The following is a 22941-nucleotide window of genomic DNA, read 5'->3' as shown; positions in this document are numbered from 1 at the left end:
AATGAAAACTGTAGCTTTATTTACACCAATAGCAAGATATTCGCTTAATAATTAACGCATTCATGGTACCAATATTATTCTTAACTGCTTGGCATGTCCTTTAGTTAGAAGCTGAGAATCTGTAGCCAAATGTAATACTGAACAAACCCAGGAAGATCGATCCTACATGACACTTTAGGGAGTCCGTACCGCTCGATTTGTAGTAATGACCAAATTAGATGAGAGAATTTCCTTAATAATTTCAAATAACTTTAATCATTTGCGAATGAAACCCCGCAGTAAAGTGATTTCTTCTTGCGACTGTCATAAAAGCTTTCAAGCAGGGTGTCAAAATGAATTCCATAATATGAACAGATGCATCACTTTCCAATTTTCGATTAACTTTTAACGCTGCTGCTGTATGCTTTCAGTAGCTGGTAGTTTTGTCGCCCTGAAGACAGATAGGCAAAACGTATCGTTTAATTGAGGTGTTGTTCTCTGAAAATGAAATATTTTTTGATAAAAAAATAATATCCAGCATTTTAGAAATTTGTGTTTAGTTTAGCAGTGTATGATTTGTTTTTAAATTAAGCGATCATTCACTAATAAAAAAGCCGGCGTTGCGGTGTTTGGAAGTCTTAACGCAGGGAATTTACTATTGTGGCGGTAGTTGTAAGACAAAAAAAACGAATAATGTTTAGATAATGACGATGAATTTCATCTTAAACGTTACACAGCCGGAAATCCTCCTGAGGATTGAAAACTAAGGAGATCAAGGCCTACGAAATGTTAGAACTGCAACACGTAGGCTTTATCAAACAAAGTATCCCTGCAGCCTAAATTTAAGACAAAGAATCAGAAATCAATGCCTAAATTGAATTATTTTCAATAAAGACATGAGTTTGAATTTAAGACTAAGACTTAGAAAACAAGGCGTGTTTTTAATAAAGGGTTAAATTTAAAATGGTGACTCAAGCTCAGAGAAAAGGCCTATACTCAATAACGGCTTGAGTTTGATCGTGAGATTCAGGCTCGCATAACAAGACCTATATTTCGAATCGAATTGATTTTGAATTTGAGACTCAGACTCAAAAAGCAAGTCATATCTCCAATAACGACTTCAGATTTAGTTTGAGACCCTGGCTCAGAAAACTTAATTCGTATTTTTTTAGCAATAAAACATTTTCTGACAAACCATTTGAGCATGATTCTAGAATTCTATCAGATAACAGCAATGTTAAGTGAATACGGACGGGCCTTGAATTGCTAATGTTTCAAAATATATATGAAAAAAACTAATTATTTCTTAATACTAGATTCTAGGAACAGGAACAGCAATTTGCTTTCCATCTTAGTTAGTGTTAATGCATTTTTGCAACAAAATTTAAGTTTGCAATCCTCTAGACTATACCTCCAAACTTGGGCTCAATACATTAATAATATAATCCCAGAAATTGAAATATGGAACCATATATACATATATTCAATTTGAATTATTTTACTTACATTTATGAATAAACATAAAAGCAACTGGCAGTTCTTCATTTGAACTTGTAAATCCAAGTTAAAAAATTATTCAATTTCCATTCATATTATTAGCGCTTTTCGGAAGAACAAAGCACTCTCTGTTCACGTTTAAATGATTATTAGCGATACAGTTTATTTCTGATGTCTAGTCCTATAAAACATGTACGAGACTCTCAAACTATTCAACTGGCAACACTCATTTCGGAATTGAGATGAGGAAATTTCACTGTTAAATAGTGCTACGAGTGAAACGTATTTAGATGTTACAAAACATCGATTGTATGTCCGGTTCTCAACCACTTTTGGCGTGATAAAACAATTAAACTACGTTTTTATTATTGCAATTTTAAGCACGTATCATAGCATAGCCCAGCAAATAATGTTAATAAATATTAATCAACTAATCATAGTGGCAGCAATGAGACATGATGAGAGTCAACTGTCCCTGGCCAAATGTATCAATAGAGTTAAAGACCAACCTTGTGCCTTCGTTCTAGTAAGGTACAAGTAACGTATTGCTTGCAAATGTTATTGTTTATCTGGAGGTCTTTATGGAAATTAAACGTTCAAGCCTAATCAATAGTTGAATTTTCACAAAAAAACCTGCAAACGAATGTTAAATTATATAATGGTTAAAATCATGTTTGTTCAGTGACAAGGCACATGCCTTTCAATCCAGCATGTTTTGCTGTGACTGAAATATGTACATGTAAGAAACTGGAGCAATATTAATACCTTGTTAAGTTGTGTTTTTTTTCATTTTTGTTTTGTAAGCTTGAATACGTTTTCATTGATTAAAGTTTACTTTTCCGCATTTAAGATTGTTATTTCAGGTGTTATGTTTTCTTTATGAAAATCTACCAAGGGGTTGTCTTTTATGTAATGGGTATCAAAAGGCCGTTGTTGCTGAGAAGAAATTAAAAACAGTTATTTACTACTGCCTCTCAAAACTGAATACGAATCTTAAGAATAACAGAACCATATTCATTGTTAAATTATAAGTTATCGTGCCAAAAAGGATGTGACTTGTTCTTTTGACTAACGAAAATAGTTGTCATCAATATGCAAAGATCATGTGTGTGCATTTGGTGATTTGAAGTTTTAACTGTCTGTTTTAATACAAAATAAAGTGTGACGAACCATTAGGAGTATTAAAACTGCTGAAACCCTTCAACAAGTGTTGATTATTGCTCAAATATTGTCTTTGAAGTCCGCATCTAAACGCGATTAAGCGATAAAGGCTGTAACGTGATTGGTTGTTTGGCGTTTCCATGTGATGCTACCAAGATAATTAAAATATAAGTGTGCATATATTATGCATACCCGGATAAATACTGATTAACCCCATCAAACATTTTCAGAAATTTCGAGTTTAATTTTATTTAAATTCATTTTTTACATCGATTGTTAAACAAATAATTGTAACATTGTATTTATCCCTATCATTGGCACTACGTTGCACAAACGCGATCTTGTAGGGAAAATAATATCCGGTAAACCCACTCGTTCGGCATGGTGACCACAAATCTGTCGCAAATACGCTCGGACCTAAAATCAACACCATGAAGCTTTAAATATAAGTAAGTGCAGTCAATTTCTTGAAATAAGAAGAATGATTTACTTTAAAATAGCTCCCTTCAAGAGTCACAAAGCTCAATGAAAAAGGCAATTTATTCGTAAACAAAAATTAAACAAATTAGCTTAATCCTGTTACAAGGAATCTAAGAGTGTTAAAAAAGAGAACGTTTTTATAACTTTGACGATTGTTTTTTTTTTCAAACTCAATAACGGTTTAAAATTGTTCATTACAACAATGACCGGTTTCTCAAAACTAGAGTCGACCTTTCTTTCCCAGTTTCTGTATCTTCTTACAAAAGATATGATGCAAATTATGCCATGTCATGTTTTGTAAAACAATTTGAGATATTAATAATCTATTGATGCGTTAATTAAACTGGCGCAAAAATGTCAGTTTAACAGACTCAGATGGAATAGATGGTGTTTTGAAAGTTTCAGAGCAATTTCATTTAACATCTTTAAAGTACTAGCATTTGTAGCAGAAGTAAAGCAGTAGTAGTATTTGTAGCAGTAAGAGTTGTAGTTGCAGTAGCAGTAGTAGTGCTTCAATAATAATACAATGGCAACTACCTGGAAAGCTTTATAAAACCATATTTAAAGAAATTAGAGAGCCCTGCTCAAAAGAACCTCATTTCCAAAACTACTATCAAAAATAGAAGTTTGAAAATCCATAAAGCAGACGCATTATATGTGCCAGTCAAGTAATACATCACTATTGTTCCTATTATGAAAAGAAAAATTATTACATAAATAATTGACTGCGCTTTAGGGTTAACAGAAAGCTTTTTCGGAAATATTTCTTTATTAAAATTGATTGGTTTTCGAATGTTGAAATGGCATTGCAGTTGAAATTCCGATATATTTCAGTTTATAAATTATTCAAGCCTTTATACCGATTGTCTGATTCGAACTTATCTTAGCTTCTTCATTTCGTAATTACTGATTCACCGGTGAACTCTGTGGTTTTGTTGTAAATTACCCATTAAGACAGTGGTTTAAGGCCGTTTTATATTCTCCCTGATTGCGCCTTTGTCGATGTGTAAAATATACATCGTATACAAATTTAAATAACGTTTGGAATCTTACCAATTTCTTAATTTCAATTATCGGAGACCGAACAATGATAGCTAAGGGAGTACATTGGCAAATGGTAAACCAAATAGAGAGCAACTGCTCTTAGGATAGTAGTAGTAGTAGTAGTAGTAGTAGTAGTAGTAGTAGTAGTAGTAGTTATAGTCGTAATAGTAGTAGTAGTAGTAGTAGAAGTAGTAGTAGTAATAGTCGTAATAGTAGTAGTAGTAGTATTTAATATTACTATTATTATTACTATTATTATTATTATTACTATTATTATTACTATTATTATTTTCATTATTATTATTATTATTATTATTATAATTATTATTATAGTTATAATCATTATTAGTGGTAATGCATTTATATTCATTTATATCTTTATTAGTTTACTATTTGATAACGAAATTGCAGAAACAATACAAGTATAAAACGATTATCTAGTGTAAGTCGGGAGCGAACCCACGAAGGAAAAGGCACAAAGACTCCATAGCTTGCATAACTTGCTTGATATGTGAACCTTTATTAGATACATATAAGGAATCACGTGATAATTTCAAACAACCAATCACACAACAACATTTCGCAGAATTGCTTCCTTTTTTGAACCGTGAACTACAAATATATTAGCGCTTCCGATTGCTCTATGAGTAAATGCCCCTTGCTTTCATTGTATTCCAATTGTATTAAGTGTCATAAAAACACTTCTATAAGGTTGCGTCTTCATCTTAAAAAATCTTCAAGTTCTATATATAACAGAGTGTCTGAATTGTTAAAAACAAAAACAATGAGGTTTCTTGATGATGTACTCCAGTACAATTTTAAGCATTTTTATTTCTGTTAAGTGCAATTAATTAAAATGCTCGAACTGATATTTGATAACTTTTATGTTTTACGAGGAAGATACTCAATGTAGTGGTTTTTATATAAAAAAAAATATGTTTGTTTTTAATTGAGAAAATCATATTTTAACACCTTATTCATGTACACGTTTAAAAGAAACATCAAAATGTGGTAAAACTAAAACCTTTTGAGAAGACAGTATAAGAGGGTGATACTTAGATTTAAAGTCATGCTTTACAGAATATTACTTACATTTAATGTCATGCTTTTGAGGGTGTTTCTAAGGTTTAATGTCAAGCTTTAAAGTGTATAACTTATATTTAATGTCATGCTTTAGAGTATGTTTCTGAGGTTTAATGTCATGCTTTAGAAGGTGCTTCTAAAGTTTAATTTCATTCTTTAGAAGGTGTTTCTCGGGTTTAATGTCATGCTTTAAAGTGCGTTTCTATGATTAAATGTCATCCTTTAGAAGGTGTTTCTAAGGTCTAATGTCATGCTTTAGAGGGTGTTTCTAAGATGTACTGTTGTGCTTTAGAGTGTGGTTCTTAGGTTAAATGATCTGCTTATGAGTGTGTTTCTAAGATATAATGTCATGCTTTAGAATGTGTTTCTAAGTTTTAATGACATACTTTAGATGGTGCTTCTAAGGTTTAATATCATGCTTTGGAAGGTGTTTCTAAGGTTTAATGTCATGCTTTAGAGTATGTTTCTAAGGTGTAATGTCATGCTTTAGATGGTGCTTTTAAGGTTTAATGTCATGCTTTGGAAGGTGTCTCTAAGGTTTAATGGCATGTTTAAAGGGTGTTTCTAAGGTTTAATGTTATGCTTTAGAAAGTGCTTCAAATGTTTAATGACATGCTTTAGAGGGTGTTTCTGATGTGTATTGTAATGCTTAAGAGGGTGTTTCTAAGCTCTAGTGCCTGCTGTAATTCTTGTCTTTATGATAAAATCGATCTTGAAATGCATCAGACTATTGAAGGACAATCAAATATCATTAAATTAATTGATGATAAGTATCTTTGAATTAATTATCATAACAAATCTCTATAAATGTAGTAGATACAAATTAGCTTAATAACTTATGTTCGCACACGGCATCCCATAAAAAGAAAATATCCACAGATGGCGCGTTATTCCCAATTTAAAGGCGCAATGAGTTAAAGAATACAGTCTTTAATTTTAGAAAATAATTGGCTTTATGCTAGTTTATTATCAAAGTTTCTTTTTTATTATTATATGTAATATGTCCTAGCTTAACACAATTGTGTTTCTTTCTGTATGTTATACGACTTAAGGGGTAATTAAGGATCTTTAATATTCACTATTTACTCCCCCCCACCCACCCCCTCTAATACTTTAAAAAATGATTCTCATATTATTTTTTCATAAACATAATCATACTTCTTGCTTTAAGTCGTAGAAATGTTTAAGTGATGTAAACTTATTCTTTTGTATGTATTTGCCGTTGACTTCTCGTAACACTTCTGTAAAGCACTGTCACACGCGACCCAATAAACGTCCCTACCAGAAGACGATTAGTAAATTATTTTAGTGTTGTTGCGGGGAATAAAACCTGCGACCCTTGAATTGACAGTATTTATTTACTTATTGACCACGGATCCGCCACACAAGGATTGCCATACAATCTATGTTGCTTTATATACTTTTTGATTACCATTTTCTGACAAAGAAGTTATTGGTTTAAATATCATTCAACAAAAAAGTCTTAATTACTGTTATTTTTTTAATAAAATATTTCAATTGAAAGCTAAATTATATTTATCGGATTAAGAGGGAGGCAATAAGACATTTTAAAAATGTTCAGTTTTTCTCTAGTTATTACTCCAGTCTAAAACCTCAAAAAGGGTCCGGCAACTGCTCAGGTGCTGTTTATAAAGCGCTATGCTCCGCCCACTTATCTACCCCATAAGCATATACTTAAATAGTTAGTCAGTGGTTAAAAAGAATCATGTGAACCTTCGTTTTTTATTAAATACTTAACCAGCTATATAGTTACGCTCTTTAGTTTCTATAGTTATTTAATCCTGCTACAATAATAAAATGAAATCTACTTTCTGAACACAAATCCCTTATCAGCAGTACTTCACTTCTAAAGCGTGTACCAATTATTCTCTCAGTCATAACAACTACTTTCTTTGCTTTTCTTATGCTGAGAAGTGTCAAAATGCATAAAGCAGATGCACATATGTGCCAGTGAAATTATACACTTCTATTGTCCTGACTATGAACAGATTGAATGATGTTATAAATAATTGCCCGCCATTAAGGGAAACAAATATCTTTTTCGGAAATATGTCTTTATTGAAATTGATTGTTCTACGGATGTTACAAATGGCATAGAAGTTGGAATGTCCCGTTTCAGAACATTAATTATTCATGCCTTTATATTGATTATCTGATTCGTAAAACCTTGAAATCTTTTATTTCGTTGTTTATGATTAATTTGGTAAACACTGCGTTTTTCGGCGGATAACTGCACAAAAAAGTGTTTCCAAAGCCCGTGGTGTATCTAAAGGCCTTTTTATATTCTCTAGGATTGCACCTTTGTCCTGGTATGAAATGAACACGGGGTGCAAATTTGTTGTAGTATTAAATCGTACCAAATTCTTACTATAAATTATCGGAGACCGATCGATGCTCGATGACTAAAGGAATTCTATCATGTACATAGACCACTAACAGTTTTCATTCCATCTACATTATTTTATATTTGGTGGAGTGTCTGTCTTTCATTTATAATATACTTCATTTATTTCTTTTATTTTAAGGATATATGAGAATACTAAATAAAGGACATAAATGGTATTTTTATTATTATTATTATTATTATTATTATTATTATTATTATTATTATTATTATCAGTATGATTATTATTATAATTATTATTTTTATTATTCTTATTATCATTATTATTAAAAATAAATTCTTATTATCATTATTACCCTTCTTCTTCTTCTTCTTCTTCTTCTTCTTCTTCTTCTTCTTCTTATTATTATTATTATTATTATGATAAGATTTCAAAGTACAATACATAAAATATTATCCCTCAAATGTTTCACCTTTTCATATAAAACGAATAAGACAGATGAAAATTTGAAAATGATATATTTTATTAATGAAATGATCTTACGTTCGCATACAATTTGGCAAACTTTGCTGAAAACATTATAATCAACTGCCGTTTTTTTTATCCTTTTTAGGCATATCATCACAAACACTTTTTGATCGATACATTATAAGCAGCGGAAATAGACACTTCAACATGGCCTTTAAGCACTGCTTTAGTCTATGTTATCTTGGATTGAATTTTTTCCTCAATAGAAGATACTAATTCAAAATAAGGATATTCTTATTAATAATTAGGAGAAACTTTATCGTAATCAGGGCACACTATTTGAAGAAATTAAGCCCTGGACCTAGAACCTGGACCATGAAGATACATAGTCCCAACTACAAGAGTTGTAATCTCTTAAAAGAACCTTTTTCGCATAATTATGACTTTTTAGCCACAAAATGACTTATAATTATCTAATCAGAGAACGTTAGTCATCATAAGGACTTTCTTTTTATGACTTAGCATTTTCTAATAAGATATAGCATCTCCTTTTTACTTGATAGTATCTTCTTATTATGATTTAGTATCTCCTAAGTATGACTTATCATCTTCTAATCTCTATTATCTCCTGATTAGAAAAAGGTTTAGGCACGAGGAAGTATAGACATATGGAAACCTCCTCTAAGTGGCGCAATATAAGCTATTTAGGAGATAGACTAAGTAAAACCGTTCAAAACATTTACGCAGATTTTGTGGCCTTTAGGTATTTCAAAATATGCCTCACATTCAGAGCGGTTTTCTATAGAACTAAGACCTGTCGGTTGAACAACTTGTTTTGACAATTTCCAAAAACTTGGGTGCAGTAATTCTGTCCAGTGAAACATCAGTTACTTTGACCTCGTGGTGAATTCTTTACCAAAAGAAAACCTAACAAAACTATTACGATGACTGTGAAGACAATTTCGTTGGAAGGCAATATTTCACAAGTTCAGACTGAAGTTATACAACCGATGGTAGATGTTCACTTCCTCTTTCATTGTCTTCTTTTGTCCAATACTGAACATTTTCTCTTGCCAATTCATTATAATCTTGCCGCCAACTGATGTTAATGATCAGTAAGAATACGCGCGTCTTTGACGGGTAATGAAGTCTCGCTGACGTTAATGAGTAGTTACGAGACGTCTAGGAGATTATTCAATTTTGTCCATATATTGTTCTACGTTTTGCTGTAGCATTGTGAGACAGCATAGCACAATTCCAAATTAATTCCATGTTTAACGTCAACTGACTGGAAAATCTTGTGATTTAACAAAGCAAAAACCAAAATACAGTTTTCAAAGCTATGACAAATGCATTTATAAAACTGATTTCTTTTAGTATACGTATTTTACTTATGGCAGGCATACTTTGTCTAAGTAGTTTATGAGAGAAAGAAAGAGAGAGAGATTAACATATAATCAATATGGTTTCGCCATGGTGTTTAGATCTTGTATTTTTTTCACTAAAATGATAAAAACACGAGGATATGTATATAGACGTAAGAGTAGGCGCACTTTGAAGCGAAGTAGCTGGGGCAACGGGCCCCGCTCCAATTTTTAAAACAACGGCGAAAGAAAAAAATTGCATTTTATACTGAACAGTTATGAAATGATGAAAGACTGTGACGATCCTTGATACAATACAAAGTTCAGCAATGAGAGTCTTTTGACTGGTGTCTCATGTAGGTCACGTTGGTCACGCAGGTAACACATACAGAATATTGTACACCATCGAAAATCCGTAACACCTTCGGAATTTCATTAACGATGCACTCTTTCTCCCATTTATCACAATTAAAAACTTGTTTTAAAATACCAAATACGATGAATGAAAGTCGAAATTAATGGAACTTATGGAGGGTACTGAGTATATTTGAAAAGAAAGGTGCAGAAAACACAGTCATTCTACCTTGTGAGACTAATCATTTATGTTTGCGGATTTAGTTGTTAAATTTACGGTAACAATCTTGCTAGTTATTTATATTTTCCATTTATGCATTAATTAGAAAGAAGTAAAAGGTTCATCACTCAAAATTTACGTCTTTTTTACTTTTGTGTGTATCAGTTTTGCATAAGAGTGTCACTTTAAGTTTTTGACCATGAGACTCGAATTATTGGCAAAAATTGTCAAACATGACCGTGGTTGTATTAATTGCTTTAGATAACACACACAAATGACCCTTGCATTCAATAAATCTTAGTCGTAGAGTGTTCGCTGAGGGTGCAGATGGTCGTGGTTTCAAACCCCGGCCCCGTTAACCCGAATTGCGTTAAAATATGGTACCAGTAGCTTCCTTGCCTAGTGCTCAGCATTTAAAGGTTAGTACTGGTAAACTGTGTTTTCAGCACTGATTAAACCCAGCACAGTTATATCCCGTGTATCGGTGCTATACACCGAGACCGTTAAATAACCAAGGTCTCTTCGCAAAGAGCTAGAGTATCGCGCTCAGATCTCTTGTATCTAACTTTATTCCTTCAATACTTCTAATATCTGGATTTGAGTGGGAATTTAAGTCTTTCTTCTTTCTCATGTCACTTAGTGCATATAATAACAATTTAAGTCGTGATGGTGTCACGTCGGGGTCGAGCAATAATGCAGCCAAAAGGCGCGGGCAGACCTTGATCAACTCGACTAAACAAACCAAATTAAAAGTGTCTCACATTCTGTCACCAAAAGAAAATAGTTTTTAGTTAACATAACAACACAAACCGGTGTCTTAAGATGTGTTTACATAAATCATTTAATTAAATAGTTTAACAACTAATTTAATTGTTTGATTAACACAAACATAACACCAAAAATTATGTTGTTTAAAGTATGTAAACTATTTTTGAAAAAAAAAACAGCCTTTCAATTTTATATTCCAAAAACGATGGTTCGGTAAAAAGAACCCTGAACAATGTTCATTCAACCGTCAGTTGCTCAGTACAATAAGATGAGGTAAACCGTTACTGTGTAATAAATATGTTTACAACTATGACAGAGCTTAATGCGTGTAGGGATATTTGTGCTTCGAGTTCTGGAGTATACAGTTTACACATGAATACAATGGCAGAGAGAGAAATGCAAACAAATGTAAAAATAGCTCTGTTTTTTTCGCCAAGTAAAGCTCTTTGTGACATATGTCCGTCTATAAAAACAATAGCACAGAAAGGCCGAATGTATTACAATATCACCATGTTTTGATAACCAACAATTGCTATGAATCGTTTTCAGAAGTACAATATCAAATTGATTTGAAAAGATCACTTGGACACTTTTAAGGTAATAATGGGTGTGGAGGGAAGGGTAGGCCTTTAAAGGGCCGCTGGGGCGGAGTTCTTTTCCAAAACCTGGATATGCTCAAGTTATTTGTACTGAAAACACGACAAAACGACATTTATTTAAAGGATTTCACCCTAAATTACAAAAGAGGTTTTGCTTAAAGAATATGGTACATAGCACTTGGAGATGTCACATTAAGTAAGAAATCCATAAATTGCTGCGAAACACAAGCAGAAAAGTGAATTGTGCGAAAATAAGTGAGACTATTATCCCATCCGTTTTAAGAAGAATTATATCAACGAGTTTTTTATAACAACTATATATGATACATGCGTACGTGGCTACAAGTACGCGTAGTATTTTGCAAGCCCTCTTGTAATCATTATCGCACATGTAAGCTACTGCTGTTTGATATCTCATCCCAGCGTCGTTTGCCGATACATATATTTTCGCCCCGCCACCATTGTTCTAAGTCGTGGATTGATTGGTGGGGGAGATCGGTATCCCATAGTAATGAACAAATTCTACACCAAAACTTTGTATCAACAAACTGTCCGGTACGTTTCCAGCGGAAATAGTCATTATATTCATCGTCTTGCTCATTTAGGCGCTTGAGATGACCGGCAAGAGCCTGTGCATGCGGGAAATCCTCAACGTGGATGAAGGACCCCGGTGGGGCCGCGCGTCTGTAGTCGTCTGGATGCGCACCCATCACAACCGGAACGACGTCATGTCTATAAGAGAAGCGTGCATAATTTACATTACTTTAAGCCCGGGAATAATAAACCTTTTATCTGTATCTGATTTGTACACCGTTTTAACTTAAGAGGTCTAACAAATCGGTTACTAAATGTGTATTCAAACCTTTAACTATACATGACTAAAAAACTATAACTAAAATTGTCTTCAAACATATTACTTAACGTGTCTATAAACCTATAACTTACCGAGATTATAAACCTATAACTTGACGAGATTACAAACCTATAACTTGACGAGATTACAAACCTGTAACATGACAAGATTACAAACCTATAACTTGACGAGATTACAAACCTACAATTTGACGAGATTACAAACTTAAACTTGACGAGATTACAAACCCATAACTTGACGAGATTACAAACCTATAACTTGACGAGATTACAAACCCGTAACTTGACAAGATAACAAACCTATAACTTGAAGAGATTACAAACCTATAACTTGACGAGATTACAAACGTACAATTTGACGAGATTACAAACCTATAACTTGACGAGATTACAAACCTATAACTTGACAAGATGACAAACCTATAACTTGACGAGATTACTAACCTATAACTTGACGATATTACAAACCCGTAACTTGACAAGATAACAAACATATAACTTGACGAGATTACAAACCTATAACTTGACGAGATTACAAACCTACAATTTGACGAGATTACAAACCTATAACTTGACGAGATTACAAACCTATAACTTGACGAGATTACAAACCTATAACTTGACGAGATGACAAACCTATAACTTGACGAGATTACAAACCTATAACTTGACGATATTACAAACCTTTAACTTGATGATATTACAAACCCGTAACTTGACAAGATAACAAACCTATAACTTGACGAGATTACAAACCTATAACTCGACGAGATTACAAACCTACAATTTGACGAGATTACAAACTTAAACTTGACGAGATTACAAAGCCATAACTTGACGAGATTACAAACCTATAACTTGACGAGATTACAAACCTATAACTTGACGAGATTACAAACCTATAACTTGACGAGATTACAAACCTATAACTTGACGAGATGACAAACCTATAACTTGACGAGATTACAAACCTATAACTTGACGATATTACAAACCTTTAACTTAACGATATTACAAACCCGTAACTTGACAAGATAACAAACCTATAACTTGACAAGATAACAAACCTTTAACTTGACAAGATAACAAACCTATAATTTGACGAGATAACAAACCTATAACTTGACGAGATTATAAACCTATAACTTGACGAGATTACAAACCTATAACTTGACAAGATTACAAACCTATAACTTGACAAGATAACAAACCTATAACTTGACGAGATAACAAACCTATATTTGACGAGATTATAAACATATAACTTGACGAGATTACAAACCTATAACTTGACAAGATTACAAACCTATAACTTGACAAGAAAACAAACCTATAACTTGACGAGATTATAAACCTACAATTTGACAAGATAACAAGCCTATAACTTAACGAGATTACAAACCTATAACTTAACAAGATAACAAACCTATAACTTGACGAGATAACAAACCTATACATTGACGAGATTACAAACCTATAACTTGACGAGATTACAAACCTATAACTTGACCAGATAACAAACCTATAACTTGAAGAGATTACAAACCTATAACTTGACGAGATTACAAACCTATAACTTTACGAGATTACAAACCAATAACTTGACGATATTACAAACCCGTAACTTGACAAGATAACAAACCTATAACTTGACTAGAACCTTATTACGTGACAATAAAAAAAGTTTACGTCTCTGCGAACCTCTTACTTGAGCTCTTACAAACACATATCTTAATGCGACTACAACTCTATGATTTAAGTGTCGAAATCTTATACTTTAATGTGGCTACAGACCTTAAACTAAACGTGTCTTCAAACCTAGAACCTTAATCTTAACTTGTTTACAAATCTATCACCAAGGAAGCAGCAAACATATAAATAACGTGTTTGAAAACATATAATTTAATATATCTACAAACGTAATACTTAACCTGTTTTAAAATTTATAACTTAACGTGACTAAACATTTCCAACATAATGAGTTTATAAATCGAAACTGTAACTTTATTAGCACGTCTTTAAACAATTAAAGGTATGCTATTAACAAGGACATGATTTCCAATAGAGGATATTTCCTGAATGCAAAGTTATTTTTTTCTTAAATTACGACGTGTAGCAAGTGCAGTTCTTCTAGGAAAATACCTATGCTCAAACATAGTATTTACCTTTCTCACTGTATATACAAAGTCTCAAGTTATTATGACTTCATATGATCAACTGTTTTCGGTACAAATCGGGTCTTTCCATTTACAGCAAGCGTAAGAAAGAATGACTGTAAGGATTTCGTTAATTCAATTAAGTTTGTTTTAACGATTCTAAATAAACAATGAAATATTCGTGTAAATTTAAGTAATGAACAGCGTTATTGATGTCATTACCGGGAGTATGATCGCAATTGTGCTGGTAAAAGTTTGCACGAAGCACCAGCCCAACTGAGTTAATATCCCGATATTGACATCAGTCAAACAATCTATTCCTGATTTTATTCCATTTTAATGAATTTCATGACGTATAGCTGATGAAATTCTATCAGTATAAAAGCATTTTTATAGAATTATTTTTACAATATTTGTTGCTAAGCGATTAAGTGGTAGTTAATGTTAAGCGAATTTTGTTAATATTTACAAATCTATTTTCAGTTTTAATTTTTAAAGTAATCTTGCATTTAGAGGCGACAGAACTTAAGTGTGCTACTTACCTTAATGCATTTAGAAAGAACTTCTCGGTAATGTAATCACGACAATTGGCGTTTTCAAAAGACAAATAAAACTTATATTCCTTCTGTAGATTTTGAAAGCAGTTATTGCCTTCCCCCTTATCACATCTCAAGTTCCCGCATGACCCATAAAAGTCCAAATCCATGTACTGTTGTAGCTCCTTAACATATTCCAATCTTGCGTTTGACGCATAACAGTTGGACACAAATATTGCTGCTAATTTAGTCTTGCCTTGAGCGTAATTTTTATCCGACTTATAGTCAGATATCTGTGTAAAATTATCATAAATTTGAAATTTATCATACGGAGTCATCATCGTAGAATCGTAACGATACGTAGCTGTCCAGTTTATGACGTCGTTCAGACCAACGTAAGAAGGCGACGCTTCCGGACTTTCCAACGCGAACATGATCCAAACCTGATCCGAATGACGGGGCACCTCTGCTTGCGCGCCTCCGAGCAAATGGCTGTTTAACTCTATTTCCTTAAATATTCTAGCGTCAAACTCTTCTCCATTCGGATGTCCATGAAGTTCACAGTGCTTTACAGGGCAGTCATGATCAACAAACGCTTGTTTTCCGTCATTGACGTTCCAGCCCGCAAGTCCCTGCTCAAGGAGAATCCTCTTTGGCGAAAGACTTAGGTCAACCTTAGGATTAAACTTAGCTTGCAATAAAATCCTGTCGTCGGACGGATGCACTTTCCAGAGCGAAACAGGATCGTTCAGACGGTTGGCAACGGTAAATGACTTATTGTTTAATAAGCGGCTTTCAAACTTTGCAAACTGCAAAGCTGTGAGCATGTTTGTCTGTACTTCAAAATACGAAGGCACCATTTGAAGAATGAATGTCAATACCAGAAAGAGTCCGATCAGTAATATAAACTGTCTTTTTACTTTGCTGCACCGCACTGCCATAATGAAAACTGTAGCGTTATTAACACCAATAGCCAGATATTCGCTTAATAATTAACGCATTCATGGTACATTCTTAACTGCTTGGGATATCCTTTGGTTAGAGGCTGGGAATCTGTAGCAAAATGTAATACTGAACAAACCTAGGAAGATCGATGTTTCATGACACTTTAGGGAGTCCGTATCGCTCGATTTGTAGTAACGACCAAATTAGACGGGAGAATTTCCTTAATAATTTCAAATAACTTTAATCATTTGCGAAAGAAACACCTCAGTAAAGTGATTTCTTCTTCTGCGACTGTTATTAAAGCTTTCAAGCAGGGTGTCAAAATGAATTCCATTATATAAACAGATGCATCACTTTCCAATTTTCGATTGACTTTTAACGCCACTGCGGTAGGCTTTCAGTAACTGATAGTTTTGTCGCTCTGGAGAAAGATAGGCACAACGTAGCGTATGGCAGCGTGAATGTGGTGATGTTCTCTGAAAAAGAAATATTACTTTGATAAAAAATAGTATCCAGCATTTTCAAAGTTAGCTTTTAATTTAGCAAGCTATATGTTTTTTTGAAATTAAGCCAGAATTCACTATTTTAGGCCCGATCCGTCCTCCGAAATAAAATTCTTATACTTCTTTCATATTACAATAACATTTAGTGAAACTACATGTATGAAATTGTAAACTGATTGTTGTTCGTTTCTGCAACAACCGATTTTGTTTATATTTAGCCGACCACCTCTTCACAGAAATTGAAAAAAAAGCCATCCCTTCATCAAGCATGTACTATTGATACACTTAATATAATTATATATTTTGTATAAGTTTACGGATATATTTTTTTTCATTACTTTGTGTAACACAGTGGTGGTCGTTGAAGAGTGTGTAAGGTATTGGCTTTATTATAGCGTTGGGGTGTTTTGGAAGTCTAAACGCAGGGAATTTACTATCTTTGCGACAAGGTAAAAGACAAAAGTGTAAGAGCCGAAAAATATTTAGGTAATGACGATAAATTTAATCTACAAAGTTAAACAGCCAGGAATCTGAGATTTAAAAATTGAGGCGACTTAGACTCAGAAAACAATGCCTATATTCATTAACGTATTGAACCCTAATTTTAGACTTAGACTAATATACCATTGTGTTTATTGAGGTATGTTCAATAACGGCTTCTGTTTGAATTTAAGACACAGACTCAGAAAACAAGGAATATTTTCAATAACAGCTCGAGTTTGAATTTGAGATTCAGAATTAGAAAAATGCCTTTATTCATTAACGGCTTCAGTTTTAATTTGAGACTCAGACTCAGAAAACAAGGCTTATATTAATTAACGGTTTGAGTTTTAATTTGAGACTCAGCATAGAAACAAGCATTTATTCAATAACGGCTTGACTTTGTATTTGAAATTCGGCCTCAGAAAACAAGGCCTCAGGGGAGCCGTATCAACGAAGGTCTAAATCGATTTTAGTCGTAAATTTAATTGTCTTAGTGTCTCAATTTCTATTTATTTGTATGAATTTGAGCTTTTGCCAGTATTAAAATGATAACGAAGTTGAGGAAATACCAAGATAATTGAAGTTACGGCATTGATGCTTTATTGAAACCCCCATAAGTCTCAAAAAACAAGACTTATATTAATCAAAGCTGGGATTTGATTTTTAGACTCTGGCTCAGAAAACTCAACTCGTAATTTTTAACAATATATTTACTAATTATGACAAACGATTTGTGAATGTTTATAGAACTGTTTTTTTGTAACAGATACAGCAATGATAAGTAATTACGGACGGGCCTAGAATTCCTTATGTTTGTATATATACAAAAAAATAATTTACTTAATACTAGATTCTTATTGTAGAAAATGAATATTTGTAACAGGAATAGCAATTTGTTTCCCTTTTTAGCTAGTGTAAAAGCATTTTTAGAACACATTTTTAGTTTTTAAACTTAGACTTAATATATTGATTAATATATCCCCCGGGAATTAAAATATAAATTTATATAATAATAATTTGAATTATTTTACTTACTGTTAAGAATAAACGTAAAAACAACAAATGGCAGTTCTTCATTTGAACTCGTTAATCCAAGTTTAAAAAGTTTTCAATTTCCATTCATGATATTAGGTTTTTCCGGAAGAACAGAGCACTTCCTGTCAACGTTTAAATGATTATTAGCAGTACAGTTAAATTTTGATGTCTGACCCTTTGAAACATGTGCGAGACTCTCAAACTATTCAACTGGTAATACTCATTTAGGTATTGAGATAAGGAAAGTTCAGTCTAAAATAGTGTTATGAGTGAAACAAATTTAGATGTTATACAACATCGATTGTATGTCCGGTTCTTAACCACTTTTGGCGTGATAGAACAATCAAATTACCACTTTATTTTTGCAATTTTAAGTACGTATTATATTATAGCCCAGCAAATTATGTCAATAAATATTAATTACCTAATCATATTGGCAGCAATGAGACACGATAAGATTTAAATATCCCTAGCTAAATGTATCAATACAGTTATAGATCAATCTTGTTCATTTGTTAGGTATGTGCATTGTATTGCTCGCATATGTCAATGTTAATCTTGATTCTAGTCAAACGTTTGAATTAAATATGTATATAATGGTTGAAATCATGTTTGTTCAGTGACGTGCTTTTAAGGCAATACCCTTTCAATCCAGCATGTATTTTGTCTACGACTGAAATATGTACGCGTAAGAAACTGCGGCAATATGAATACAATGTTTTGACATTTCAACATGCCTAGTCTTTGACAAAAAAAATTCATCTTCGGTTTTTAAGCTTGAATACGTTGTCATTGAATTGAGTCTCAGATCAAATATTAATTTTCCGCATTTAAGATTGTTATTTCGTTTTTAATACATGATAATCTACCAAGGGATTGTCTTTCATGTCATGAGAATAATTGGGCGTTGTTTCGAGATCAGGAAAATGTGCTGAACAGTTATTAAAAACTGTTACAGTTAATGACTACTACCTTCCAAAACTGAAAAAGTTATCTTAAGAGTAACAATACAATTTTAGTGTTGTATTATAAGTTATCATGCCAAAATGGATGTTGACATGTGCTCCCTGACAAACGAACACTCTTTGACGTCTATATGAACAGCTAATGTGTGTGTTTGGTGACTCAAAGTATTTACTGTCAGGTTAAATGCAAAACGGGTTTTTATTTGCATTGAAACTTTTTTTGTTAATAATGGGTTAACTATTAACATGATTCGCTTTATTGCAAATAAAAAACACGTACTAAAAAAAATTAATGTGACAACCACTTTTTTTAGCGATTCATCTATTGAGAATATGGCTGGAAAAAAACTATAAGGGCTTCGAAAGCCAATATGTTGGAAAATACTGCCACCCCCATAGGTTAAAAAATGATTTCAACAAATCTATTTTTATAAAAAAATGTCTCGCGAGCTATTGGGCCTTATAATATGTTCTTTTTAAAAAACACGCAAAAAACGTCTGTGCTTCGATGTCATAAGTAAAACTTATAAGGCGTTTAATATCCTTTCTCTAGCGAAAGATTAGTTGCGAAAAACTAATGGAACGCATACTTACTTTTTTTAACAATACGTCATCCGGATATGAGTTAAGAGTGTCGAGTCACGTGGAAATTCAAAGATCGCCTTCTGTTAAATGGGACTATATGTTCTTTAAATATTTGACACACTCGAATGTATGTTACGTCTTTGAATACTACAACTTTAACAAAGATGCGTGTAGCTCAACGAACAATTATATGAACACGTCATTCTAAACTATCACTTATAGCATTTGAGGTAAGCCCTGGATCTTTGTCGCAGACAGATATAAGTTGACTCTTATACGTGTTTGATGAAATGTAGGATAGTTTGACAACTTTTACATATTATCTATGTTGTAATATTACCACGGAGTTTACAGGTGGTTTTACTTACAGAGGTAATTATTTACCATTGTTTATACAAGTGGCAGATATATCCTTAATATCGTCATAAGGCAATAAAACAGGCAGACATATTATTCGTATTGAGGTAGAATACCTTATCAAGTTGTGTATTAACTGTTTATCTAAGATCAATTAACAGCCATAATCTTGTCATTATGCAGTTTAGTACCACTATTGAAATAACCACAACTTGACTAATGAAATAAAATCATTGGACTTCAATAGTTAAACATAAAATAAATAAAGCAAAAAAGCAACTTATATTTATCCAACAAATATACAATGTTAACGTTAAAGATATGCTTTTCTTTTGAAGAATGCTTCTTGTTTACATTGTATTCGAGATGTACTTTGTTTCATAAAACAGCTGCATTGCTATCTCACTTAACTTCCTTTAACTTTTATAATTAAAGAATCTGAATCTCACCACAGAAAGGCCTTTCTGACTAAGCATGTACTGTAGTCAAACAGAAAGCTTTATTTATTATTGCTTTTCCTGAAGGACATTACTTAAAGACGCACTCTTATTCCCAAATAAGACTTACAACAATTAATACAATTATTGTAATATACCAAAAAGAATGAATACATGTCGAAAGCAATAGTTCTTATTAACAATAATGAGTGTAAGTTGACAGAAATGTGCAGAAAACTGGGTATCTTATAAGACAATATTAGACCACATTAAATATTTAAGCACTCAACAATCATTTAATATTTTTGCGTTTTTAGCCATAAAACACACGGCTACAATTTTATTATCAGTAATTAAAATTTTCCAAAAATGCATTATTTAGTTAGTAGTTAAAGATTTATCACTAAAAACTCACATTTTTTCATGCTGAGTTTAAGAAGAAACTATCTTTGAAATCAGTATCTGATAGAAATCCATATAAATGTAGGCATTCAAATTAAGTTTAATATCTCACCTTCACAAATGGCATTCCATATAAGGAAATTATCCACAGGTGCCGGGTTATTCCAACTTTAAATGAGCTTAGGTGTATTAAACTAAAGTACAAAGTTTTCAATTTAAGCAAACTATAAACGTTTATACTAGTCCAAACATTAAGTTGTCCCGACCTTAATCGGTGAGATACACCGGCGGTTGACAGTGTTTACGCATGGACTTCAGATAAGAGAAAATTGCTGATAACAAACATCTCGCTTGAACGGCAATATCTTAAAGGCCCATGCTTGGTTTTGATAAGTTCATTTGTTTACATATTATATAGGAAAAGATAAATTAAGAAAGGGTTAAATAAGGCATCTTGAACAATTCTCTTTATCCAACACCTATAGCAAAAAGTGCTGACAAAATGATATATAATTAGTGTTTGTCTGTATCTTCCACAATTTCGCAACCGTTTTCAAAACATTAACAATACACTCTAAATTGTTGCCAAATTTCGTATAAATGTTGACAACTGTGTTTATGTCTTACATTAAACTGTAACAGAATAATTATTTACAATGGTGCAATGGTCATGGTTAGACATTAGTTAACGAGTTCGAATCCTGCTGCCGGCAGATTTCTTTTTTAATCTTCACACTTACTCTTATATATAGATTCGTTCTTAACTATCATCGTGCTGTTTATTTTTTCAGAGTGTTTTTTATTCTAAATAATTAAAAGGAAAATAATTAGAATTTGAAGGACAATAAGGAGGTGATTTTTTTTTCTCAGTTTGAATAAGAACAAAACTAAAAAATGATGTTAGTTGTTTAAATTATCCCTTAGTGGCAACATTTTCTTTTGTTTAACGTCGCGGCATGATTTATCAAGGTTTAAATACATATTTTTCAGGAAATCGGTTCTTCGCCGTTATTAATTTAAAAGGTAGTTTAAACAAAAAATGTAGACCACTAAAAGTAAAAGTTTGTAAGGATGTACAGAATATAATGATGGTAATGCGATTGTGTCGCATTGAACCATTTTTTATTGTAAGTGCATTCTTACATGTTTTAACTATTACTTAAATGAATTGTGGTATCTCTTTAAATGAGGGACAGTCTTCAATGAATGTTTCGTTTTAAGATAGTTTATTCGCAATTTAAACTGTAAGTGACAGTTTAACACTATAAACAATACATATAATAACATTCTCACCAATCCGAAAGAACGTGCATTTAAAGCATTAGCGCATCCAATAATCCATTTGATCGTATTAAAACAAACAAATATCACATCACGTATAAAAGATTACATTTCAAAATTATGGTAAAACAATATCTCATTTTAAAAGGAACTGTTTAAGCAGTTGTTATTAACTTCCTCAATCTGATTAAAATCATACACGTAATAGACAGGACTTTAGATTATCTATGAATATCGAACCTATTAGTCATACTGTCGTATCGTTCATATATCTCTGTTTAATGGCACCTTATGCGTTCACTTATATATCATTGTTGAAGTTTAACACGAAGAACTTTTGAAAGTTTTATTATGGATATAAAACAGCATTCTCCGAGAGAATGATATCTTTTGACAGCATTGGCGCAAAGTTAACGTGTCAAAACATATATTTCACAACGATTGTTAAACACTTATCACAACATTCCTGAAATCACTATCGTGAGCACTATGTTGCGCAACATTGATCTGGTGTTGCAGTGCTAGTAGTAATGGTAGTAGAAGTGGTGGTGGTGGTGGTGGTGGTGGTGGTGAAGGTGATGGTGGTAGAAGTAGTAGTAGTAGTAGTAGTAGTAGTAGTAGTAGTAGTAGTAGTAGTAGTAGTAGAAGTAGCAGTAGTAGTAGTAGTTGTTGTAGTAGAAGCAGCAGTAGTTACAGTAGTAGCTATATTAGCAGCAGCAGCAGCAGTAGCAGGATTATTTTGTTTGCATAAATATGTACTTAGAACTTAAACAGTCTTAAATTTATAATACGAGCAAAATTGATTAAAATTTAAAATGCTCGGCTAGAGTTTTATGGGACTGGAGCGATCACAATATTTGCGCAATGTGGTTTAACTTGAACCTTATCTCAATAACATATTCATGCAACAATAATACAATGAAATACACGGCTAGACGTTCGAAATCAAATTAACAAACAGATAGCCCTCCGCAGCAGTATCTCTTTTTCAAAAATATTA

At 32.6% G+C, this 22941-nt stretch overlaps 1 protein-coding gene across 2 annotated transcripts; it reads right to left on the bottom strand.

Annotated features, from left to right (window-relative positions):
• Window positions 1-11537: 11537 nt before the first annotated feature.
• On the bottom strand, window positions 11538-22038 carry LOC128220802 (glycoprotein 3-alpha-L-fucosyltransferase A-like). Of its 2 annotated transcripts, none has more exons than XM_052929358.1 (3): window positions 21954-22038; window positions 14955-16369; window positions 11538-12115 (listed from the first exon to the last, which is right to left on the bottom strand). In XM_052929358.1, the coding sequence occupies exons 2-3, from the start codon at window positions 15887-15889 to the stop codon at window positions 11764-11766; spliced, it is 1287 nt and encodes a 428-aa protein (XP_052785318.1). In that variant the 5' UTR covers window positions 15890-16369; window positions 21954-22038; the 3' UTR covers window positions 11538-11763. The 2 variants fall into 2 exon arrangements, with proteins under 2 accessions (XP_052785318.1, XP_052785319.1); XM_052929359.1 differs by lacking the exon at window positions 21954-22038 and adding an exon at window positions 17915-18008.
• Window positions 22039-22941: the final 903 nt, after the last annotated feature.

The sequence above is a fragment of the Mya arenaria genome, chromosome 15, assembly GCF_026914265.1.
Source record: "Mya arenaria isolate MELC-2E11 chromosome 15, ASM2691426v1".
NCBI lineage: Eukaryota > Metazoa > Mollusca > Bivalvia > Myida > Myidae > Mya > Mya arenaria.
The sequence above is the reverse complement of the archived record's forward strand: the minus strand, read 5'-3'. Positions and strand labels throughout refer to the sequence as shown.